This window comes from Panthera onca, chromosome B3 (assembly GCF_046562875.1).
Source record: "Panthera onca isolate mPanOnc1 chromosome B3, mPanOnc1 haplotype 2, whole genome shotgun sequence".
NCBI lineage: Eukaryota > Metazoa > Chordata > Mammalia > Carnivora > Felidae > Panthera > Panthera onca.
The window spans coordinates 55,921,219-55,947,915 of record NC_138344.1 but is presented as its reverse complement, the minus strand read 5'-3'; the positions used below and the strand labels follow the sequence as shown (position 1 = coordinate 55,947,915).

At 41.5% G+C, this 26,697-nt stretch overlaps 1 protein-coding gene across 11 annotated transcripts in view; it reads left to right on the top strand.

Annotated features, from left to right (window-relative positions):
* SEMA6D (semaphorin 6D) overlaps window positions 1–26,697 on the top strand; it is a 571,597-nt gene that overhangs the window by 532,053 nt on the left and 12,847 nt on the right. For all 11 annotated transcript variants that reach the window (XM_078448584.2, XM_060618648.3, XM_060618643.3 and 8 more), the window contains 5 exons: window positions 24,867–25,029; window positions 25,443–25,554; window positions 26,114–26,174; window positions 26,274–26,336; window positions 26,445–26,546. In XM_078448584.2, the coding sequence (XP_078304710.1) occupies window positions 24,921–25,029; window positions 25,443–25,554; window positions 26,114–26,174; window positions 26,274–26,336; window positions 26,445–26,546 (447 nt within the window). In that variant the 5' untranslated portion in view covers window positions 24,867–24,920. The remainder of the gene's footprint in view (window positions 1–24,866; window positions 25,030–25,442; window positions 25,555–26,113; window positions 26,175–26,273; window positions 26,337–26,444; window positions 26,547–26,697) is intronic.

Here is a 26,697-nt window from a genome sequence, read left to right as displayed (position 1 = left end):
GTGCCACCACATGGGTGCATTGCCATTCACGTCCTGGACATAGATCTGGCAAGTTATCTGTATTGGGACTGGGAAAGTTTATTATGTTATGCGGTATTTTCAGATTATGAATTGTGACACTTAAATAATGGACCAAGCACTCGCAGTGACTTGCTGTATTAACTCAGCCTGACGCTGAGTCTTAGCCGTAGTCTCCAAGATGCATTCCTTCCCTCATTTCCTTATTCACTCATTCACTTACCCACGTGACAGATAATTTTGGAGCATTTCCAGCATTCGAAGAGCCTTTCTTCCCTTTTGCCTTCCATGAGTCCAAGTCCAGTAAACAATTAAATAATCGTACCCAGGGTCAGTTTCCTGGGTGTGTTACCTGTGCAGTCACACTTGGCCCCATGCCAAGAACACTCTGCTGTAGCCATCTTAAAATTCATAATAATTTTTTAATAAGGACCTCCATGTTTTCATTTTGCACCGGACTGGCCCCTGCAGATCATGTAGCCTGTCCTGATGGCTGCTTTTCAACAATGGCATTTGTTTTGTATTGATCTGAGTAGACGGACATGAGTTGTAAAGAGTCCGGGGCTCTGGCTCTGAGTTCCCGCTGCATCATCTACTCAAACAAACCATGTAATTTCCCTGGGCTTTGGTCCTTTCAGTTGTAAACTAAGGCAGAATAGACATGGCCTCCAGGGTCACTGCCGGCAATCCTCACACTTCAGTAGACTAAAATACTAGTATAAAATTATGTCAGGCCTGCATTTGGATTGTAATTGTGATGATTACACTCTCAAGACTTCATATTAAGACATGGGGATTATGGAAGCAAAAGAAACACAAAGTGGAAATCACAACTCCTTTTGAGAATTTGAGCTGTATAGCTGAAACCTTTGACCTCTAGACTAGGCCTACAAGCTTTTGGGTGGTTTTACAACATAAAATCAAATTCATTGAGATGGGCATTATTCTGCTCATTTCATTTGGATCTGTCCTTTCCTCTCTCTAGATTTTTATGCTGATATTCCAGAGGAGACTTAACTAACTCCAGTACTTTGGCTGCACTTAAAAAGAAATCTATATCTAAGGCCTTAAAATTCTAATGTATAAATGCCGGCATCCTTGAGAATTTTCTAATTTACTATCCAAGAAGTTTGGTATATTGCAGGGTGATAGCCAAAATATTTAGCCAGCCCTCTGGCATGGGTACTGGCCAATGAAAACAGACTCCACAACGCGATACCAAGTGAACACCAGCTCAGGGTATATACCATGTAGTCTGACACTCAGTGTTAACTGTTAGAAAGGTACCACCATACTCAGGGTGGCCTGGATGTCTGCACAGACTCGGCCTCCCCAAGGTGTAAAAAATAAGGTACCACTATGCAATCTACATTTCCTTAGTGTGAGAACCAAGATATCTTCTGGTTCAGTCATCCTGACATCTCTGAGAGCACAGTTACAAATCCTGTATTAAAGCTTACAGCTATTTAATGGCAAGCACAGACTTAAGATGCACTCGTGTTTGTGTGTTTGTTTTTCATCAAGTTGAGGTCACCAGCAAATTGCAATGAGTAAAGACATTTCAAAGAAAAACAGCCTTTAAATTAACTGAGATTCAGCGTCCTTGTTTTGAGATACACCTTCAGCTCTACCGGAAGCCACCTTCTACTTTAGTAAATTTTAAATCACAAGACAAGTTGATGCTCCAAGTGTGTCTAATCACCCACCTAAACGTTTGCATCATCAAGTGGGCTTCTCCACTTTATAGGCACGCTGTTGGCCTGTTTGAGCGAAGAGATGGGGTCCGTCTGCAGGGTTAAAAGCCTGCAAACAACTCTGGTGTAAGACTAGCAGGAGCCAATTAAGATCAAAGCCATGATGCTTAGTGCCATGGATTTCATCACTTAAATTTTAAGGAATTTTTCCTTTGGCCTTGATCAAGAAGTGTTAATGTAGATTCTTTTAAACAACTGAAATAGTTTAGGGCGTTTGTGTGTGTACGTGAGAGAGAGAGAGGTAATTTTTCTACGTTCAAGAGCTACAACTATCATGTCTTTAGGCCTCCTAAAATGTATCCATTTTAGGGGGTTGTGTATTTATTTACTTACTCTAATTTAACTTAACCTTATTTAATTTTATTTTCTCCTGATGGAAAACATCTTGACTTCTGCCTATTTTACTGTGTGCAATAGAGTGCTTCACTTAGAAGCCTTGGAACCAAATGGGAGCTCACATTTTAGCTCCCAAGAGATTTCTTCAGTCCTAATGGTTGGTGGAATGATGTGTTTACATTTGCATTAGCATTGAGTGGGCTGATTTGAAAAGGGCTGTAGAGAGAGCTGAAGTCTGACTTCTTGTTGCTCTAACAGCTAGTGACAGAGGTACAGAATTATCCTTATCTGCTATGGTATTTATTTTATGACTAAGAAAAATGGCTCAGTGTGACGAAATTCTGAAATAGATTCAGTGTTCCAGCAGCCACTTATCTCTAAGGTAAAATATATAAACAGTTCTGCTTGGAAATTAGTTTATAAAAACATGTACTTAATGTTTTGCTACACATTCAAATGAAAGTTAATCTAACGCTTAGATTGTCACTTGGTTGGATCACGGTGAAGGAAGGTGATGACTACACAGTGAGCAAGAAAGCTGGCAGAGAAAGTGTCCTTACTTCCTGCCACTCCACTCACAGGGCTTTAAGTGGAAATTTGGGATTTGAATGAGCCAGGTCTTCCTTCTCCACTTCCCTGTGCATGATTTTAGAGTCGAGAAAGGAGACCGTAATGCCAGTGTTTGAACCGTTGGGGTAAAAATGGTTTTGGCTTTAAATATCCAAGTACTCAATGGCAATCAGTTTTCCACTTGCTTTTGCTGGTGTACATTTGACCACTAAGAAGTCGAAGCCAAGTTTTCTTTCTCCTGTGTGACTGTAATTCTTAATTTTTAATGCAAAAGACAATCACTGTATTACTAGCACCAAGAGAAGAGCAGTGATTTTGAATTGGCATGGATCTTTGTGAAAATTGGATTAAAGTTCACTCTAAAAATAGAAACTGTTGTTGCTGGTTTTATTTTGGCAGTTTATATTTTGAAAGTCTAGGAAGGGAAAAGTAGAAGGTTGGGAGGGGAGAGGAACAAAGCCAAAATTATAATGTGCTAATTTAACTTCAATTTCTGAATTACCTCCATTTTCTCTGACTGAACACCCAGAGTATAAATATGATACAAAATGATAGAGGACTTATTCTCTAGGAAGTTACTGCCTAAAATAAGCTGTTTTTCATGGGATCCAACTATCAGTTCTTGGTTTTATTCAACAGAAGGGCAATAACCATCTTGACCACAATGGTCAATTAACTGCTTAATTGAGTTGGAGGGTAATTTTAATTTGTTTAATGGCTCGTCTCTCCATCCCACCTTCTTTAAATATTAAAAAAAATACAAAGTTTTGTTTTTAAAAGGCAAAAATACTGATACAAGCTATTATATAAAATACCTTCTTTATCTTTTCCATTTTAATATTTGCTTTATATGTATCTCTGTCTTTATAAAGTTGTAGCCAGTAGATTTACAGTTTTATATTCTGATTCTTTCCCCACTTAGTATTATTACATCATAAGCCAAGGATTGCTGGTCTTCCTTACTGTCATCTTAATGGTTGCATAATATTCCACAAGGCTGATGTAATATACTTTTGATATAATTTCTTCTCCATGTTTAGAAATTTAACCTGCTTCCAGTTTTTTCACCGTGATGAATAAGACTACAGTGAACATCTTCCTCGATTAAGTTTCTTTATTTTTCCTTCTTTAGATTATTTACTTAGGATAAATCATTAGAGGTAAAATTACTGAGTCAAAGGTTAGTTTTTTCTAAATAGTTGTGCTAAGTTACCCTGCTATGTGCAATATATTGATTGAGATATATTGCAATCCCAGCTTCACTAGCATTAAATAGTATCCTTTTTTTCAAAAAAAAAAAGCTAATTTAAGATAGTACCTCATTGATATAATTTGCTTTTCTATGATTAATAACAAGAAGACATTATCTTAAGAGACTGGGACAAAACATCTTAGGGACAAGTTTTATACTGCTTGACACGTAGAAAAACAATCTGAAAATTGCTGCTGAGGAATTGTCATGGCATCTGCATTCTGACCAAAGGCTCCCTCTGTTTCTGCAATACCGCCAGCAGAATCTTCTGCAATATATCTGACAGCTAGCTAATTTGAGTCTTTTGCTGGTCTAAGAGGAGAAAGCAAAGAAAGCAATATTTCAAGATAGAATACCTAGAAAAGATCCAGGAAGGGATTCTCACCTAAACATGGAGTCTACAAATTATCTAGCTGCATTAGAAACCATCTCAAAACCAGGTGTTTAAAACAAAAACAATCAAGGAGCACCTGGCTGGCTCGGTCGGTGGAGCATTCTCCTCTTGATCTCGGGGTCATGAGTCCCAGCCCCACGTTGGGCACAGCATTGACTAAAAAAAAAAAAAAATCATTTATTTGACTCATGGATCTGCTTTTTGGAAGACACTACTCTGCTCCACGTAGGATCGTCTGGGATGGCTCAACCAGGGACTATAGGATCCAGTTCTGAGACAGCCCATTCACATGGGGCCCAGTGGTGTTGCTCTTCAGCAGAGAGTTCAGCAAGGACTGGCCTGAGTTCCTCATTATAGGGGCCTTCTCCACGAGCAGCTTGAGCCTCCTCATACAATGGTGACTGGTCAACATCAAGTATCTGAAGAAATCGGAAGTGGAAGGTGCCCATTTATTACGTCCTGGGCCCAGAAACTGGCACATCACTTCCAGCATATTCCATTATTCAAGTAGTCATATGCCAGATTCAAGGGGAGGATATGGATATATATATATATATATATATATATATATATATATATATATATCCCACTTCTAAATGGGAACAGTGTAAAAATATTTGGTTGCCATGTTTTTAAAGTGCTATACAGAATTTCTAACCCTTTGAGAGGTTGAAAATCTAGATACTTGGAACATCACGGCCTGGGATGTATTGTAGCAGTAATTCCCACTCCCTACTTTTCAGAATTCCTCAGGAGTGAGATCTCCATTGACCCCATTTACCTTTCCCACAAGGAATTCATCCCAGCATCTCTTGGACTAACATTTCTGCTACTGGGAATCTAGCAGTATTCCTTCTATTACGCAGCCTTCTTCAGGAAGCCAGGTCTCAGTGCTATTAATCATCGGTTGTCAGGGCTCTTTTCTATTAAGATAGATATTAGAGATGGGCTTGAGTGTGTGATGTGTCTCCAGAAGAATAATGACATTAAATATATTTGGTGCATTTATACTGGCAAAATGCTTAACTTCTAATGTGCCGACAGCCATCTTTATGAGGATCTTGCCTGATTGCTGAGTGGTTGACTTAGGTGTTTCCATTGCTACTACCACGAAAAGGGAAATTATTTGAAGTCAGTTTCTTTGTCCAGTCTTCCAAAGAATATTACAAGGGAGAATTTGGAACTGAAATCTCTAGAGTTTATATGCAGAAAAGATTAGATTATCACAGGGCAGGGAACAGAGCAGAGAGAAAACAGAGTGATGCTAATAATAATACCAACAGCAATAACCATGCTAATAGCTAGTACTCACTGCGCTTATTCACCAGGCAGTTCTAAAGGTTCGCTGTATATTAAGCCTACAACCCTCAGAACAATCCTTTAGGATAAGTGGAATCATTTTCTGTTTTTCAGAGATGCAAGGTTAAGTAATTTTTCCAAGGTCACACATCTAGTGGGTGGTGGAACCAGAATATTTTTCAAATGTGTTTCCTCGATAAGAGGATTTCTTCTCAGGAGTGGTGAAAAGATGGACCATCATCCCGTTGCTCTTTCCTTGGGTTCCATGCAGCGACAGCGCATTTCCAGCCATTTTACGGGGCCGAAGTGGGAGGTGGGTGAGAACTTCCCCTTTGATGTCCTCTTATTGGTCCTTGAAGACAGAAACTTGAAAAGCGGACAAGCTCTCTAGAGGCAGAGACTACCTTGCCGCGCGCCTCCCCCTCACATCTGCTCTGCCTGGCCTGCCAGACATTTAAAGGAACAGGTTCCCAAGCCAGGCTTTCTTGAGCTTTGAAGGACCCGGGAGCAAAGAGGCCTTCCACCTTCCATCAGGCCTTCCACCCTAGTCTATGCGTACACAAGAGCACCCAAACAGGGAGATTCCCTGGCCCCGGAGGCGGGTCCCTGCTGCATCCCTGCTGTGGCATCCTTGGAAACAACTGAAAGACTGCTGATTATGTCAAGGATGGTAGGGAAGTGGCCTCTCACTGCTTCAACGGTGGAGACAGGGGGAAAAGGTGGAAGCCAGCCCCCAAGACTTAGGGAGGCAGGATCTTGGCTCTTGTCCTGCATGAAAGACCTCTTACTATTTTATGTTTTTCACAGAACCTTTATTTGCTACCATTACCTGCTATGTCATCAGGCTGAAAGAAGGGATGCAAGGGAACTAATGCAGTCCATATCTTAAAACAACAATGATAAAATCAAGCTAAAGATAGGTATTTTTCTTTTCTTAGCAAATTACAAATGCCTCTTCTCTCCTCTCCTGTCCATTTCTTCTGCCGTACCTTTTCCGGGTGTAGTGATTAAGACCACAGGCATTAGAGTCAAACTGACTTAAGCCCCGCTATTTAGTTTTGGGACTGAAGGCCGACTGCCTCTTTATTTCCTCATCTGCAAATTTGGAGAAATAGCACCAGCAACCTAGGGGGCGCTGAGCACAATGTCTCTTGCCTCCTTAGCATTCATCCATGGCTTGTCATGGATCGTTACAGCCTCCACTTCTCCAGCCTCCAGCTTGTGCAGATTACACAGGACCCCAGACGCATCGCCTGTAAACCGAAGGAGTATGTTATCGATGGCCATCTTTGCTCTCTTAGTGGGGCGGGCCTGGGCAATATCTCACGTACTGGCATACGAGCTTATTTCCACTAAGAAGTCCTACATCCTGCTTCCAGGAACTCACAGTCTAATCAGAAAGGGAGCAAGAAGGTGGCCAGTGCTACCCACCATGGCAAATCCATAGTTGAAATGGATAGGGTGTTGTGAAAGGAGACTAGAGAGAGATGGAAAGCGGCCCGAACCGGTGATGGGCCCTAAGGGATGATTAGGAACTTGCCAGTCAGAGCATCCTCACTCGGAAGGCATTCTAGGTCCAGAGAACAGCAGGAGCAAAGGGCAGGAGGCCCCGAAGGCCGGCCACTCGAGGAGCAGCTGCATCTGTGGAATGAGGAATGTTCATATTGATTTGAGCCAAAGCGTAAGCGATGTCAGTATACTGTGCTGATGCAGACTCCAACTAAATAAAGCACCGATAATAATACTACTTCTTCACACTTGTATAGCACCTTTACAGTCTACAAAGTATTTTTACTTCCATTTTCTCACTTGTCCCTTTAAAAAACTGTGGCGAGGCACTCAGCAGCAATGTTCCCTAATCTCATCTCAGAAGAGGTGACAGATCTGGCCTGGGAGCGTGGGAGGGCACAGAAGCCCACGCTGCTGGGGCCCCTTCTGTCCAGCCCTCAGGTGCTCCACAGCGCCCTTGTTTCCTCCTCTGCCTTGGAAGGTTGGGGGCTCAGAAAGACACAGGAAGCAGAGAAGGTGGTACAGGCTCTTTTGAGATACAGTTTAGGGCCTGGGAACCTTTGATCAGAATGCCTCTGAAAAGCGGTCTCCCCACCCACATTGGAGTGAGGATTGTGCCTGTGTTAATGGCCTCCTCTTCTTGGGTCCCCACTACCCCAAAAGCTCTCTGGGACCTTCAGCATGTGCAACAGGAAAGAGGCAGCGTTCCCTCTCTCCCCAGCTTGGAAGAGACACAACTTGGGAAGAAACCTACAGGTCCCTCCTGTTTGCTTTCCCTCAGTCCTGGTAGAGTTCTTTGCCTATGCTTTTTATAATCCCTCTTTGTCCCTGTATCCTTTACATAAAAGACCCCCAAACCTTCCACCTTCCTGGTTTTATAATTATTTTTACCAAGGAGCTGCAAGTCTGTAATAAGGGTAAGTGGTGAAAAGGAAAGTCAGCCACACTTTTCTCTCCAAAAGTAATTAGACTAATTTCTGTCAATCTTTCTTCTGTAATGTTCAGCCTGTTTGCATGTGGTAAGCAACACTGTGTGTGTGTGTGTGTGCGTGTGCGTGTGCGTGTGTGTGTGTGTGTACCTTCCCAGGGTGCTTCCACTTCCTATATGGCTGGGATGGAATTTGGAGCCGCAGGTCCAAGGCTCAGGTCATTGTAGAAAATGGGCCAGATAATATTACTGGAGCATTGTAACTCCTGTGTATTTATCTCCGCAATTGCAGCAATCACAACATCAGCAGGAGCCTGTGTCTTACTGTGGTCACATTCAGCAGCTATGAGCATGAGTGCCTCCCACACACACGGCCGCATAATTTCATGCCGGTGTGTATTCATTACTGGTGCATATGGGTGACCATTGCTACCGGCTCATCATTAGTGGGAAAAGTGCTCTTTGGAGATTTTTAAACTTTTTTTTTTTTTTTTATAAGGTACAGGGTTGCACACAACAATTCATTCAACAAACAATTATTAAAAACCTGTATCCCAACCACTTTTTAGGAATTTATTTATGGATATAAGAGACAGTCCCTGAACTCAAGGATCTTACGGCGTGGGGCTGGGGAAAAGAAAGGAAGCTGAGGAAATGAGGAAGCCTAACATTGTGTGGTATGTGTTCTAACAAAGGCGAGCTCAGATTTTGGTGGCAGAAGGCAGGAAAGGGAAAATCTTGGTGGAAAGTGACTTCTGATTAGGAGCTGGTGAGGAAAAGATAGGAAAGACATTCCAAGTGGCAGGCACAGCACATGCAAAGACAGCGAGGCAGGGGAAGCAGGCTCATTTTGGAATTGGGTGACTCCATACACCCAGAATGTGCATGGCTAAGAGAGGCATCATCCAAATGCTGCCCGCTGCTCCCTCTTAGGCCTCGAATTTGTAAGGTCACTGCTGAATGTCCTTGTGGAACCTAGTTTTTATGTTTGTCTATGCAATTCCATTTTGAGCCTCTCTGAGATTAGCCACTGAGGTGATAGAAAGAGCAACAGACCCGGAGACAGATGATCCAGCAGCCTCTTTTTAACAGCCTAACCTCAAGCAGTTCTTTAACTTCTCATCTGTGTGGTGGAAATTCATGCACTAACTCGGTAAACATTCTGTGAGTAGGTATCTGGTACCAGATACCATGGTGGTTATAAAGATAAAAGCCAAGAACAGAACAGACGTGTCCTCATGAAGCTGACATGAAATTCAGTGGAGGTAATCATTTCTGTCCTAAGCCTTTAAGGACCAAAATAGACAAGGCATTTTTGTTTTAAAAGCATAAAACACAATAAAAGTGAAAGCTTCATTGGCCCAGTCCCTGGAGTAGGATGAATATCCCTGAGACCTGGGGGCTGTTCTCACACACAGAAGTTAATGAAATACCTTTGTCAGCTATGAAGTACATGTGGGGACAGAGAGAGTTGAAGAGACCTAGGGCTTCTGGGTGTATGTGAGCTAAGCTTCCCACAAGTATATCATGAAATTTAAAGACATTGGAAGTGATCTGTTGACCTGTGGGAGGGCTTGCACCACCTGATCCCCAGTTCCAAAGAAGCTAGAGACAGCACTTAAAGCTAGTATTTCTCAAAGCCACGTGACAGTGAGGGAAAAAATTTACCCTCTGCCGTTGCATCTGGTACACCATCAGAATGCCACATCCCCATTCATACATGCCAGTGGAGACTCATTCCATGTTCAGCCCATCAGTTTGTACTGCGAAGCCTGTCTGTGGTTTGGCGTTACACGTCAGAGGCAGTGATCACAGCGCTCCCCAGTCCCCGGGATTCAGAGGGAGTACTTGCACTTTGTATCCTAGGCAACATCAGTGCTATAGGAAAAATTCAGAAGTGTGAATTGGGAATCATTTTGCTTTTGGTAAAGAGCCTTTCTCAAACCAGGCACATAAGATCAGAATCATAAAAGCTAATGACTTGGAGGAGTCCGTAGAGACTTTGGACATTCTAGCCCAACCCTCTCATCATCATATAGGTGAGGAAACTGAAGCCAGAGAATGTACATTAGCTTTCTTGTGGCCTCTCAGCTAGCTCAAGCTGAATCAAAGGTAGAATCCAGGGATGCCTGGGTGGCTCAATCAGTTAAGCATCCGACTTCAGCTCAGGTCATGACCTCCTGGTGAGTTCAAGCCCCGTGTTGAGCTCTGTGCTAACAGCTCAGAGCCTGGAGTCTGCTTCAGATTCTGTGTCTCCCTTTCTCTCTGCCCCTCCCCTGCTCATGCTCTGTCTCTCTCTGTGTCTCAATAATAAATAAACATTAAAAAAATTTTTTAAAGGTAGAATCCAGATTTCCTAACTCCCTATTATCTCCAGGTGTATTTGATGTCTGGGGTAAGATTAGTACCCACCCCCCGCCACCGAGGTGATTCATAAGGTGAGGCCAGAATAGATGTAGATAGGGGTAATATAACGTTTGAAGCATAATTACCTCCAGCACTAGCACTGGAAGCACACAACCCTTTCTCAAGGCTGTGCCTTCAGCCTTGCACCATCTTCCTGGTACTCGCCCAATCACATAACATGTGCTGGGAATTCTGTATGCTGCTTTAATAACTCATTCCATCCTCAGACCAACTCTGTGAGAAAGCTGCTAACATTATTCCTGGTTTACAGGGAAGTGAGGTACAGAGTAGTTAACCACTTGCTCAAGAGCAAACAGCTAATTAAGTGGCAAAGCTGGGACTCCTACCTAGACATTGTGGCTCCAGAGTCCCTGTTCCCAACCCCCATACTTTAGTCAGGCCCCACCCTTCATAGAAGGAAGGGCCCAGCTTTTCTCATACCCTCTGGGTGTTGAGTTGAGTTAGTTAAAAATCAGGAATCAGCATCAATTTACCTAAACTCCCATTTTGTCTCTGTGGCCCCCAATGTTTCAAAAATCCACAGGTAAACTAACCCAGGCCTAGGCTGGGCCCTCACAGAGGTTGTGCCACTCATAAAATACACTTGGGCCATTATTCTCACTCTTGATTACAACCTCTCTTTCAGGCTAGGACTTTTGGGCTAACATAAGTCACCAGGGATCTCGTTTCTATCAGTAGGGACAAAACACTTTTTTAGCAAATGTTTATTTTTGAGAGAGAAAGAGAGAGGGAGTGAGGGTGATGGGCAGAGAGAAGGGGACAGAGGATCAGAAGCAGGCTCTGCGTTGACAGCAGAGAGCCCGATGTGGGGCTCGAACCCATCAACTGCAAGATCGTGACCTGAGCCGAAGTTAGACGCTCAACCAGCTGAGCCACCCAGGCTCCCTGGGACAAAATAGTTTTCTTTTAAAAAATTATTTTGAGGGGCAACAGCGTTGGTCAGTCAGTTAAGCATCTGATTTCGGCTCAGGTCATGATCTCACAGTTTGTGAGTTTGAGCCCCGCGTCGGGCTCTGTGCTGACAGCTCAGAGCCTGGAGCCTGCTTCAGATTCTGTGTCTCCCTCTCTCTCTGCCCCTCCCCTGCTCATACTCACTCTCACTCTCTCTCTCTCTCTATCAAAAATAAATAAACAGTTAAAAAAATCTTTAAAAAATTATTTTGAGGGGCACCTGGATGACTCAGTCCATTTAGCATCCAGCTTCAGCTGAGGTCATGATCTTGCGGTTTGTGAGTTTGAGAGCACTGTGTCAGGTTCTGTGTTGACAGCTCAGAGCCTGAAGTCTGCTTTGGATTCTGTGTCTTCCTCCATGCCCCTCCCCTGCTTGTGCTCTCTCTCCTCTCTCTCTCTTTCTCAAAAATAAACCATTTAAAAATTTTAATAAATAAATAAATAAATATTTCAAAATAATTATAACCTCACAGGGAGTTGCAACAATAGTACAAAGGCCACATACTCTTAACGCAGGAAGGGCATTTTTAAAAACAAAGTGGAACTGAATTTTCTAATGGAATGTGGATAACAGTAATGCTTTAGGTCCTTTGAAACCATTAATAATCGTTCTCCACATTTGCCACGGACAAGCAACCATTACTGTTGGCTTACTCAAATGCAGAAGGCAGATAAAAGCCATGTTTTTGGCAGCTGAAAATCACAGGATTTGAACCAGGAATTTTTGACTTTTAAAATTTTAAGAAAGGCTGCTTCTCTTACTCTGGATTGTTAGAGTTTAACCCTTCTCTAAACCCTCGGACACTGTTTTAAATCATGACATCTTCTGGAAATCTCTGGTGAGGTGGTTTGCAGAATATAAAACGTGAAGACACGAGCTCTTTAATGCAGAACAATTGCTATTGTTGTTGGCAGTGGCTGTAAGCATAGATCACTGGACTCTTGTGACATCTAGGTTCTGCACTGGCTTCACCACTCTTGGAGTAGAAGTTCCTTCATTTATCTGCTTCTTCTCTCCCAGGAATAGTAGCAGCAGCTCATCCTAGTCTTTCCTTGCCTCAGTGTTGTTCATGTTCTTTGAAAAGCTGAAAAAGACACCATGGAGGATATTGAAAGCAGCATCGGAAAGTCAGTAGTGGTGGCGGCATCAGAAAGTCAGTAGAATCAGAACAAACGTGCTCTACTTCTGTCATCCTAGCCCAGAGGGCAGAAGCAGGCATGGACCCAGGCCCTTTTATCCTGAACAGAATGTCACGCGCAGGCCATATGGCAGCCCCAGCAGGTCATCTGGTAGAATAAGCCAATGTTCCAAAGACAGGCTGAGTCCTTTGGCATCTCAGTCATCCCTTGGAACCCTGAGCTCTTCCTTTGTCTAGAATGGTTCCTCTCCTGGAGGCCCTGGGGGAGCAGCCGGGATTGGCCAGAGCTCCCTGTGTGGAGGAGATAACAAAAGAAAAGGCTTTTAATTTCTCTTGTCACCAAGTTAGCCTCGAAAGCCCCACAGTCCTCCCTGAAAAGAGAGCACACTGTTGTGTGAGTATCTGCCACAGCAATCTTCTGCTATCTAATTTGGTTTTCTTTGTCAATCATAGAAGGTTCCTATGTTTTGTATTTTCACAAAGCTAGTCCTCATCTTGATCTCTTAAGAAGCTGATGTGTTTGTCATCTGCCTGGATGGCGGGTTCTCTCTGCTTAGATGTGGGGCTCGTCCTCTCATTAGTTTCTTGTGTTACTTTCTCATTAAATGAAGATCGTTTCTAGGACAATTTTGCTTTCAAATGTTACCCAATCTGAGTTAGGGCCGACCGGCAGAACTTCTAGACAAGTTGTCACTAGAATTACATTCCCCGGAGCCATGGCTCTAATCAGAGGTCCAATTCTGAGATCCCTGTTTCTGATTTGCTCAGAATTTGGCAAAGACAGGTTAGATCCTGTTTTATGTACCTTCCTGCTCAGTTCCTTTTAAGTTCAATTCCTTTTTGAATTATTAATATTTGACCAGAAGCATTACTGATGGAGATATTGGTATGCTTTGCTTAAAAAAAAAAAATTCAGACTTAAACTGAAAACCTTACATAAAAAGCTGCTTTAATTTTCAGAAAACTTTTTAAAATAGCCAGCTTTCCTCATGCATGTAAAATGAAATTAAAATAAACAAAATTGACCCAACTTTGAGGAAAGCATCAATTATAAGAGCAAGGCATTAATAAAGAACACAACAGGCTTCCGCACCCTACAGCATGCCCCTTGCCTCCCTTCCATGGCATCCATTCCCACCTTTCCTTTTTCTCCTATTAGAATCTAGCCCAAAGAAAAGATCTTAGGAAGGTACTCGTCCTGATTTCTGGCTTATGCAGTGTGCTTTAGCGCTACTTACTTTATAACTGGACAAAAGGCCATCTGCCAAAGAAAAGAATTTCCCATTGCAGGATCTCAGACATCAGCCAGCCATTAGGCAGGCTAACTTTTATTTTATTTTTGTTTGTTGGGTAGTGGGGAGCCAAGCAGGCTTCTTTCTCTGCCAGTCCCATATACCCTGTTCTTTAATCTCAGGAACAGCTCTGCTTTCCTTTTCTTTGTTCTGGGGAAGCTTCAAAATGAACAGGAATTCCAGTGGAGGGGCGACGTGTGTGTGGCAGAAATCGCTTAACTCCTTTGGCCCTTGTTACCCATGGCTCCTGGATCAAAGAGCAATTTGTTAATGATGGCTAAGTGTGAAAAGAGACATCTGTTGCCGTTTGTAAAGGACCTGTTGGTTTTGCAGCACCTGGAAACTCATGGAGTGGGGGCTGATGAGGATTGTGTGCTAGGAGAGCAATTGTAGGCTCAAGACTCTAGGTATTTGAGGCAATGGTAGAGAGATGTTCATGTGGCACCTGTGCCATAGCAGAGTCCTGTCACATGTACAACCTCTTTTGTAGATTTACCTCTTCCTGTATTCATTAAATACTGACTGAAGACCTCCTAGATGCCAGTTCCTGTCCTGATGCTGGGATAGAGGATGAATAAGATCTGCTCTCTCCCAGAAGCATCCCAGCAGAGAAGCTGTGAAAACAAGTAATTACTATGAAATGATAAGATCTGTAATACAAGTATTTATGTGGTACTACAGTATGATTAGCCATCATTAGGAGAGCAGTGTGGCCAGAGAAGAGGGATTAGGGGTTGGGGGGAAGAATGGCCAGAAGTAAAGGCCAGGGACAGTTTGTGGTGATAAGTAGACAATTTCCAAGACGGGCATTTGAGGGACAGAAGCTGGCAAGAATCAGCTTGTGAAGAACCTTGTAAATCTTGGAAATGAACTTGGATTTTATCATAGAGGACTTTAGAAACCATTAAACTGTTTTTAGAAAAAAAGTAACATGATACTATTTGTGCTTTGGAAAGATCATTCTAGTGGCTTTTTGGAGAATGAACTTAAGTCTAGGAGAGCAAAAACCGGTTAAGAGTGCATTCTAGAACGAGGAAGAGAAAAATCAATAGGGTGTGCTAACAGATTAGAGAGGATGAAGGGGAGAAATCTAGGATGACTCTCAAATTTAAGGCTTAAGTGATGGAGTAGGATATTTAAAATATCAATAAGAACAATACTAGTAGTTGTAATTATTGAATCCTTATCATGTACAAAAGGTTTAGTTATATGTGTTGCATAGATTATTTCATTGAGGCACTGTAATGATGTAAGTGCTACAATTATCCTCATTTTTGGTGAGAAAACTTGGGACTTTAAGAGATGAAATAATATATCCAAGGTCACATGTTTGGAAGTTATAGTACATGAATTTGAACCCTGGCACTTTGAGCTGAGACCATGTGCTCTATAAGGTATTTAGCAGGAGGACAAGTCAGGGCAACATATATGAAGTTCAGGCTTGCCCCTTCTGAATTTAAATTGCTTATATCTTACTGAGGTCAAAATATCTGGCAAAGAATTGAACAGCTGGCTCTATAACTGAGGAATGTGGTTTGTGCTGGACATGTGGATTTGGGATTCATCAGATAATTGGTGGTAGTGAAAAAGGTGGGTGTAAGGTGAGTGAATCTCCAAAGAGCCAAGTGGAACCGTGAAGAATCCCATCTAAGAGTGAGTGTGTTGGGATGAGTTGGGAAAGTTTGCTGAATAGGAGTAGCTAGATAGATAAGGAAAAAACTATGAAGGCCAGAGGTAGACATTCAAGAACTGAGGAGAGGTCAACATGATTACCTTGCGGAGATGAAAGAAGGTTTAGAATGAGGGTTGAGTTGGGTTTGCCAATTAGGTGGTTGATGGGCAAGAGTTGAAGTTAAACTGAAGTGGGTTAAAAATTTAATAAAAAGTGGAGACAAATGGGCTCAGACATCTCTTCAAAGAAACTTGGTGGAGGAGGTGAAAAACAGGGAGATAACAGAAACTGCCTCAGGATTGGGGAAAATTCTGTTTGTCTGTGATGGGAGTCACTTGGGATGCTCACACATTGAGGAGAAAGAACCTGTGGGGCAGTGGGGATTACCCCAGGACATTTATCTGAGTAGGCAGGGGAAGCAATAATCTCTCCTCCAGCCTTCAGGAGATCATGACTCTTAAGAGAAAGAAGTGTTCCTACATTTCCAACTCCCCGCCCCCTTTCTTTTTATTATATGAAGAAACCTAAGCCAGAGATGTGAAATGACTTGGCGATCACGCAGCAAGTCTGTGATCCCAAATCTCCTGGTTTCCGGTGCTTTTCCTCTCCTTCCAGTGTCAGTGGGAGAAGAATCCCCGACAGGTTCTTTGTTCCAAGTCCCCAGTTCCCCACGGGGACTCTTCCCTGCTCCTTGAAGATGCATGTCCTTCCAGATTCTAATCTGTCAGCAGGAACTCAGCTGTGTGGAGGGTGAGTCAGAGAGCTGATTTGTCATTTCCTCAACATGCCATGGGGCAGTGTTTTAAATGGTTGATTATAAAGTGACATTAACATCACAGCTCTCGAAGCCTTTTCCTCTCACCTGGGCACCCAAGTTCCCAGAAGACGGAAAGGTCTCAGACTCAAGGGCCTTTCAGCCACCTCTTCCTGGCCCAGAGTAAGAGAGGGTATATTTGTTCATATATGGCACCTGGTCCCCAAGCTTGTGTGCAAGAGAGGATTGGGTGGAGGTCAGTGGGGTAGCAGTAGAGATTCCTTAAACAAGAGACTCCAAGAGACCCCATCAGTCCAGAGTCACTTGGTGAGCGTGGATTCAGGGAGCTCCTTAGAAGGTCCCAGAATACCTACCTCAACTCTGCTTAAGCGTCTTCTGGACTAATAGTGGTTCATCATCTCTTCCTCTCACTTTCTTATATTTAACAGGCTATGCTGTCAGCCTGGTTGTCATATAATTCTGACTAAACATTTACTAAAACCTACAGCCCTAACCAGGACATACTGCATAGAATCCAGACAAGTGAATGCTGTATAAACATAAGCCTTTTGTAATTGACCTTCAGTTACAACCCTGTCCTGGTTGGCTCCAAAGAATGGCAACTAATTTGCTTCTCTTTGCTCTTTTTCAGTCAACCGAAACCCGTTGCTACCTTTCTGTCCTGGGGGTGGGGGGTTGTTAGGCAGTAGACCTATAACTCCTGTAACTCCAGGAGCTGGCTATCATTCTCAGTGTGAACAGTGCCCCCTGGAATTTCATGTGCTATAGAATGAATGCTGTCCCTGGTGCTGCAGCTCTGGTTCTACCCCCATTCTTTCATTTAGCTCACAGAATATTCAACTAAAAGAAATAGTGCTATTTGGGAGTCGAACCTAGGGTTCCCTGGGTCTGCTGTTCTTTGTTATACCTGTTTGTTTTTTTCAACAGTATTAAATACATTTAGATTAGATGGGAGTCCAAAATTTTGATCTTGCCCTGAGAGATTCAGCAGGGCTCATGGTGATTCAGGACACCTGATTAGTTCTTTTGTTTCTTCCTTCATTCACCTTTCATTCATAATTGTCTCAAGTATAGACAACTGTGACACATGCTTATCCCCTGACACTGAGAAGAATACCCTCTAGACTCTAAAAACTTAGTAAGACTTAACTAAGCCAAAGATGAGAGACAAGAAGGGCCATCCAGAGTGAAAGTAGGAACAAAGTACTTGATGGAAGTAGGTGGAATGATACATTGCAGGGCCAGACACAGGGCCAGAGTGGTAGAACACAAGTAAAGAAGGATATAGGCTCAAATTAGACTGGAGAAGGAGACAGGACTCAGAACACGGAAAGTCTTACAGCCCCATTACACAGATCAGGGCCTTCTAAGAGTAAGAGAAAGTTACTGGAGGACTGTGAAATAATAGTATGGGATTTATATTCTGAAAAGATAATGCTTGTTTCATCTAGAAATACATGAGAGACAAACGAAGGGCAGACCGAATAGGCAAGAGGTCAGAAGAATGTGATATAAGGGAAGTTGGTGTTTTAAAAAGCTGTGAACAGTCAACTGTGTCTAAAGCTACTGAACAATCCTAGGAGACAGAACTGGAAGCATCCATTGCATTTAGCTACCTGGAGGTCATCCTGTCTTTACTGAAAGGCGTTATTGAGAGAGGAGCTAGAACAGAGAAAGTAGAAGAATGAGTGGAAGGTGAGGAAATGACAACAGTGAGAATACAAAACTTTTTTAAGTGCCCGTGAATGGAAAGAAAAAGGAAGGTGGGGGCTAGAGAAGAATCTGGGGTCACAGGAGCTTTTTTACCATTTTTTTTTTGAGATGAGAGAAGCTTAGACAGATTAAGTGCTGACAGATAGTATTTAATCAATGAAAAGTTAGAGAATATACCAGAGAGAGGAAAATATAATCCATGTTTTTGTCATTTTTTTTTCTATTCCAGGAAAGACAGAAAAGGTTGGGTTTAAAGCACATGGAGAGGACTTGGGAAGTGAAAGTCTCTCTTAAAACAGGACAGGAGGAAGAAACACTAGATAAGGATGCAGACAGTGAATCTGTTTGGTAATGGGAAGGGGACAGGAGAGGTAAAGAAGTTCCTATCCCATGGCTTTTACTTTCTGAGTGAGGTAGCTGTGGGGCATCTAGAAAGAGTGTAGTAAAGTGAGAAGGAACAGATGAGGGTTTTTCAGACAATAGGAAAAGCTTAAACGTATTCATTTGGGGAGCAGGCATATCTCATAGGGAAATATAGCATCCCCACAAGATGATCGTGCTAGATGTAGTGGGGGGCCAAGAATTCTGTGGTGTTACTACCAAATTGCCCCGGTGTGTGGTTGTCTTGACTGGTTCTCAGCTGTTCTGGGGCAGTGCAGAAGGTGAATGATTGACTCCATCCAAGGAAAGAACTTTTCAACAAAGTCTGACAAGGATACAAAGGATGAAGGAGTCTAGAATATAAGCTAAAGTATTATTGAAATGATTGACTATTGCCGGTTACATCTAAGAAGGATAAGGTGATATGTCCAGATTGCAAAAGGCTAGTGAATTAGAAGAAATTAGATCGGTTGGTAGACTGATGACCCTGTTGAGAAGGAGGAGCAGTCACAGTGAAAGTGGTCAGACAAGCAAGCGTTAAGGACAAGAGATTGACAGCAGAGCATGCAGTGCTTGACTTAATGAGTTTTGGGGTGAAGAAGCTAAAGCTTTTGACACATGCCAAAGTGGAAGCATAGACTGAGGCTACTAAAATCTTTGAAAAGTCTGTTAGAGAAAGTGACTAGGAAGTTACCAGTTAAAAAGGAGGAGAAGAGGTAGAACCTCAAATAGAAAGTTGTTGGGTTTTTTTTGTTTTCGTGTTTGTTTGTTTGTTTGTTTGTTTGTTTGCAAGAGCATGAAGGTCCAAGATCTGGAGAAGTGATTGGGAAAGTGGGAGGAACCAACTCCACTTTCAGATCCTGAGGTGTATGCAGCATGATAGCCTGAACACCTCTTCAAGAAGTGGCATCTCCAGAAGATAGCTAGGGTAGAGCTTTAAAATCAGCATGTCTCTGGTGTGTCCCTGGGGTCTTTGGGCTGGGGATAAAGTATGGCTACTTCATTCCTGAATTCTCACTTCTTTGCACAAATATAAGTTTCAAAGAGACAAGAACTCTAAACCAATTTATTTATCTGGGATTCATGAATTTCAAATTTGGCCACTATGCTATAATCATAAAAAGAACTTGTGTTAACCAACCCTATATGTTATCCTGCTTAAAGAACTCCCTTTCAGTATTCCTTTTAGTTTGGATCTGCTAACAACAAATCTCTTGACTTTTATGTGTCTAAGATGTCTTGATTTTGCCTTCATTTTTGAGGAATATTTTCACTGGTAATAGAACTCTAGCCCCCAAATTTATTTGCTTTCAGCACTTTAAAAATGTCATTCTGTGGCCTATTGGATTGTATCATTTCTATTGATAAGTCAGCTGTCAGTACTATTCTTGTTTCTTCGAAGGTAAAATGTCTTTCAGCTTATAACATTGTTTTGGTCTTTGTTTTCAGCATCTTGACTATGATGTGTTTAACTGTGTTTTTCTTTGTATTTAGAAATTCTAGTTTCTTGAATGTGAGACTTACATGTTTTTTTTTTTTTGTCAGTTTTGAAAAAGAATGCGGCCATTATCTGTCAAATATTGCTTTTGTCCACTTCTCTCTCTCTTTTCACTCTCAGGCACTCTAATGTTAGATGTTTTCATAAGATCCTATGTGTGTCTTACTCCCTAATCTGTATTTCCCGACCTTTTTGCTCTCCATGTTTCTATCTGATATTTTCTATTAACCCATCTTCTAGTTCACTAATCTTTTCTTCAGCTACAAGAAATGTGTTGCTAAACACATCTATTAAGATGCTTGATGACTGTGCTTTTGTGTTGTAGAATTTCCATTTAGTTCTTTTTTAATAAAGTCCAGTTCTCTGGTGAAATTATCTTGTCATCTTTTTTCTTGAACAAAATAAACAATTATTTTTTTTAACTTAATGTTTAATAACTATAATATCTGGTACCTATGAGCCTATTTCTGTTGTTTTCTCTCTTAGTCTTAGTTATTGGAATGTTTAGTAATTGCTGTTAAGCATTTTGTATAAAAAAATGTACACTCCAGATAACATTATTTTCCTCTAGAGAGGACTCACCTCATCTTTTATGCAAGGAGCTAGAGTGGTGGGAGATTACATCTGTTCAATCCAGGATTTATTTTATTGGACCCCAAGTTGGAGTTTTTGTAGTTTGGTCTACCTCATGTTTGCTTCCTTTCCTTAGGAAGGATCTTCCTAAGATGTAGATCTTCAGAGATCCAAAAGAGAGCCTGTTGGTATTTATGGGGGCTCCTTCTTGGTCCTCAACTTGATACTGCCCAAAATCTGGCTTTTCTGGATAGCTACACTCTCCTTTTTAGATAGCTTAAGAATGAACAAATTCCATAATATAAAATCAAGTGCCAAGTGTGGATCCAATTTCCTGCCACCCTTCCTTCTCTCAAGGATTCTGCCACTCAAGCCCTTGCTATCTTGACAGCTCTGAACTGCTTTTAAGAGCTTCTCTCATTACATTTAGGCTTTAACCTCAGAAATATGTGGGAGATGCCTATGTATAATACCAAAAATATACTTACTCAGTTTCCCCTGTTCTCTGGCTAAAGGGAAAAATCTCTTATCAGCATGTTCTTTACTGTAACCTTACTCACGAGGAAGGTGGCTTGCTCCTCTTCCTTGGAAGCATCTATGTCCATGAAGCAGTACCTTAATCCTCTAGGAGCACCCCTTCCATTGTTACGATGGTATACATAAATGGTTTGTGAACAGTTGTACAAGATAAAAGAGAAAGCATTTCTTTCTCCTTCTAGGGCCATTTTTGCCCAATAATATATAACAATAATAGTCATAATGATACCTGTGAAAATCTACTAGAGGTTTACTATGGGCCAGGTTCTATGTTAGGTGTTTTATATAGATTGTCTCATTTCATCCTCAGAAGAGCCTATGAGGTAGTAATGGCAATTTTCCTAATTTGCACTTAAGGAAACTGAGGCTTAAAGAGGTGAAGTCAACCTAAACAAGGTCCCAGAGCCAGGAAGTAAATGGCACAAGCAAGTGTGAACTCTGACTTTTCAAACCCCGAGGTCTATATTCTTTTCCAGCATTTTGCCCTGCCTCTTAACTTGTCCTCCTTCAGCAAAACTAGTCTTATGATTTTCCTGGGCCCTGCAATTCTGAGATACTTCCTTAAATAAGGTAAAAGCCAGATATTCTGAGGGGTTTGCATTCAAGAAGTTCTCTTTGGTTAATTTCTCTCAGGTATTTGGTTATTTCTAGATCCGTGCCTCCCCCATTTAGTCTTGCTTTGATGTATATTTTACATTAAATACTTCCATTTATAATTTCTATGGCAAATCTGAAAGTATTTTTTTTTTTAAATAAAGCTTTATGCAGGGACAGGAAGCAATTAGTGGTGGGGCTTTATTTTTAGAGGATGAGATGGGTGGGGGTGGGGTATGGGGAGAAATTGCTTTCTGCAGTGTCAGATGAATGAGTTATAGGAAATGATAGCTCAGCCGGCAACTTAGTGCTTGCCAGTGAGTCAGCAGTGATTTCATCCTCAGCCTCAATGCCGGAATCACAGATGTGAGAGACACCCTTCCTGGTGAGGGCCCCTCCCTGTCCTGAGGTCTGGGACATCAAGGCTCTGCCCACATGATGTGAACTTACCTGTCATGGTGGAAAAAGATTCACAGAACTATCTGCCTCTTGTTTTCACACAAATATTTCTAAGTGTCCTTAGGATGGATGGGTGTTCCTGATCTTTACCCCTGTTACCCAGCAGAAACACCCAGTGACCTTCCATCCAGAGGATGAAGTTTGGGATGCGTATCATAGCAGAATTTTCTTCTTATGGCGACATTTCATATTTTTTACTACTTCAGCTTTCCAGGGCCTGTATAAATGGCAAAACATGGAAGCATGGTGGAAAAGTGAGACAGGAAGACGCTACTTCAGAAAAACTGGTACATTAAAAGAGGTCACCTTGTCATGATTGGAAATATGTGCATGTGGCAAGAAGGTAGAACCAAATCATTTCGTTTGTTGCATTAGGATGGTAGGATTGACAGTGATTGTTTTTTACCTTCTTTTCTAGGTTCGATAAATAGGCTCAAGTTGTACAAAATTATTCTAAACATAATATTTTTGTATTTTAAAGAAATCCTTTGAGAAAAAAAATGGCCAAATAGCTTTAATATTTTAGGACATCTTTTTCCCAGACTCTGCCCGGATTCTTAAGGTCAAGGTCATGTGATGATGTCCCCTAGGCAATGGGTGAGGAGGACTGACTGTGCTCAGAATTTGAATGAAGGAGACAGTTAGTTCCTTTTCACCAAGTGGATGAGGTGGTATTATCCACATGTTGCAAATAAAGACACGAATGCTCAAAGAGACTGAAGAAGCTTCCCCCGGCCAAACAGCTCGTAATGGTGGATGTCCATCCAAGCCCAAGTCCGAGTTTGCCAACGTTCACACTCTTTCGCCTTGAGTACAAAACGATGCTGCCACGGATCCCACTCCACCATGCTTTTTGCAGGGCATTTTCAGTGTGTTGACTTACTGCTGGATTCATCCTCCACTAGGAAAAAATGTATTGCAATATTGTTCTCTCTTTTTGCAAAACTAGAATTCTAAAACTCCCATATTACTTGCCTTCTACTTTAGTTAAAAAGACCAACACTGAGAGTATTGCATAGCTTACACGCCTGTACATCTGTGTGTTTGACATTAAGATGATAGAAGAGGCATAGTAAGTACCCAGCTGAGTGGTTGGACTCACCCACAATTTGAAGTGATCTCCTAAAGTTAGGAAATGAGGGAAATGAGACTGTGACAAAGCTAAATGTTATACCATTCAGTACAGTAGCTGTGACAAGTATGGCTAAGGAAGGGGTAGTATTGTTGTAGAATAGAGCATTTATGGTCTCAAAAAAAAAACAAAAAAAACAAAAAAAAAAAAACCTATCCCATTGCCCCAACAGAGCTCTAATTTACTTTTTAAATAAATTAGTACCAGCTAAAGATTTTTTTTTAATTTTTGACAGTTAATATTATACAGTTAATGCTATGAACTTTGTTGAGATACTGACATACAATATACTGCACATATGTAAATGTGCAGTTGAAATGTAACATATGCAGGGCACATGGGTGGCTCAGTTGGTTAAGCGTCAGACTAGCTCAGGTCATGATCTCGCGGTTCGTGGATTCGAGCCCTGCGTCAGACTCTGTGCTGACAGCTCAGAGCCTGGAGCCTGCTTCAGATTCTGTGTCTCCCTCTCTTTCTGTCCCTCCCCCACTCACACCCTGTCTCTCTCTCTCTCTCTCTGTCTCTGTCTCTCTCTCTCAAAAATAAACATTAAAAAAAATTAATAAAATAAAATGTAACTTATGCATACACATGTGAAACATCACTTTAACAAAGATAATGAATGTATTCATTACCCCCAAAATATTTTTTGTAATGCTGTTTTTTGAAGAGAAAAAAAAAAGTCAGTTAATTTCATCATGTAATTTGATGAAAAGAGCCCGGATGGGGACACAGGTGATGTAAGTCTATACCCTGATCATGTTCTAAATAGCTCCCTGAAATTCAGTGAGTCCCTTAATTTTTCCAGCCCTTGGCTTTCTCATCTGAAAAATGAGTGGGTTGGACTAGATGGTCCCTAAGGCCCCCTACGGTTCTAAAGTTCAATAAAGCTAAGAGGATAGGCATACTTAGGGTATTGGTTTGTGTCCAAATGGTTTTATGTAAAGAGGTAGACATCCCCAGTGGTCTGGTGTCAGCTGTGACTCCTCAGTGCTGTCCTGCTTAATTGATAGATCGTGAAATCATTTCATTTCTTTTAATTCTCTTTCACCCAGATTCAATGTCATTCATGTCATTGCCTCCATATTGGTCTTAGTAAGCTAAGGGAACTGTTCAACTTTAGGATTTAGGACGAAGGCTTGAGTAATGCTGGGAATCTGGCAATGCCTTTAACAAAGGTCTGATGAGAGGCGACAGGACCGTCAGCTCCCTGGAAATTTGTGAGGCAGCTTGGGCATTTTATGGTGGGGGGTGGGGTGGGGTCAAGAGACAAGCTGTACTGGTTGTATTTCAGGCTGGGGGAAGGGAAGCAGATTGGAGTTTAATTAAAATTCTAATCCCAACTTAGCCCATCTTCTTGCCAAGTCAGCAGCCAGCGTTTCTGTTTGTGGTTCTGGTGATCTTGCTGCGATGACATACGTAGTTACCTCAAAAAACTCTTGCAAATGTGCCTAAACCTTCAATATGCTCACCAGATGCTTTAATCAGACCTGGCATGGTGCCATCTTTTGCCTGTATTTTCAGAGATACCTCACCCAGCCCTGCCAGGATTCCTGGCTGGAGGAGGGCCCTGGCGAGAGCTGGTGGTGCAAATGGAGCTGATTACAAATGAGAAAGTTTCATTACACCATAGAGATCTTTCCAACTTGTTTCTGGTTTCCAGGTAGCTAAGTGGGATTTCTGAGGAGGGGCTGCTCTGACTTCACCTTGGCCCACCATGAGGTGCTTCTTGCTCTGTGCCTACATGCTGCTCCTGATGATTTCCCAGCTGAGGGCAGTCAGCTTTCCCGAAGATGATGAACCCCTTAATACAGTCGACTATCACTGTAAGTAACCTTAAGAACGTTCCCCTTTTCTGAGAAGGGAGTTTTGGTTTTGATTTTCTAGGTGTATTTGTTTTTAGAAAGAGAGGGTTTTTTTTGTTTTGTTTTGTTTTTTATGTCTAATCAATGTTTTGCATATTAATTTATCCATAATCATTTCTTAGTGTTTAGAGAAAGTGGGACAGCTTTGTTGGCTGCTTTTCTAAAGCAACCCATGTATAGGTTATATATTTCCAGTTAAAAGAAAAAGACCATTTGCTCACACTCCCTGTCTTTTATTCATTTATATTCAAGACCTTAAGAGAGGAATTTAGTTAAAACCCTTCTACAACTAGTATATACAGCTAATCAATGCTGTATATTGATTCTTCAGCTCCATAATCCTGACTGATGGTTTAGCCCATTTTTACTTGCAGATTCAAGGCAATATCCGGTTTTTAGAGGACGCCCTTCGGGCAATGAATCCCAGCACAGGCTGGACTTTCAGCTGATGTTGAAAATTCGAGACACACTTTATATTGCTGGCAGGTAATTTTCCTCTGGTTGGTTTATTAGATTAAAATTCTTTTCTCTTGTGGTGCTTGCATTAATGTGTCTAGTTCATGAAAAACTAATATGTGATTGTGATCAAAAATTGCAAGTAGCCAAAAATATTCACTGAGAAGAGGCAGTGTTGTGTACCAGGAACAAAATACAGAGCTAAAGCCTTCAGCAGTGCTATTTTATTACTGCCATCAAGAAATCATACACCATTCTTTATTCCTAAAACAGCAGGAAAAAAAATCTTCTTTATTCTTTTTTAACTTGGAATTATTCAAGCAAATATTAGAAGTATGTCTATGCTAATACCAAGTAGCAGCTTGACCCATGCCTGAAGAGAAGAGCGTTCTTTGCTCTCTAACCACAGCAATATATAAAAGCATCTCACTAATGAAAAAGTACTCTTTGTTGACTTTGTGGGAGACATAGAAAATCCAAATGATCTCCCAAATACAATAAAGGCAGATCTGTAAAAATAAAATAAGAAGAAGCAGCTTAACATTTTTATGCATTCACATGATTTGACGTACTGCCTTGTTTCCAACAGGGATCAAGTTTATACGGTAAACTTAAATGAAATCCCCAAAACAGAAGTCATACCAAACAAGGTGAGCGAGTGAAATTTATTTGCATTCCCTCAGAACTTGAATAATGTCCAAGATTTTTCAGTTAAAATATTGAACTTTGGTTTTGCTTGATTACTACAGAAACTGACGTGGCGGTCAAGACAACAGGACCGAGAAAACTGTGCCATGAAAGGCAAACATAAAGTAAGTAAAACAGACGAGTGTCTGCCAGAGTTAGTCTTTATGTGGGCCTCATCCCACAGTGTCCACCTATGGAATGTCTAATATTAATTGAATTATTACTTTCCTTAGGATGAATGCCACAACTTTATTAAAGTATTTGTCCCAAGAAACGACGAGATGGTTTTTGTATGTGGTACCAATGCATTCAATCCCATGTGTAGATACTATAGGGTAAGTATATTTATTTCATACGGTGTGCTTTTTGTACCAACTTTTTTTTTTTCCCCTCACTGCCATGCTTTTAGAGTTGAATCCTTTCTGCTATAACCCATTTATCTCTAATGCTATGGAATAATAAAGACAAAATTCTTCAAATAGAATT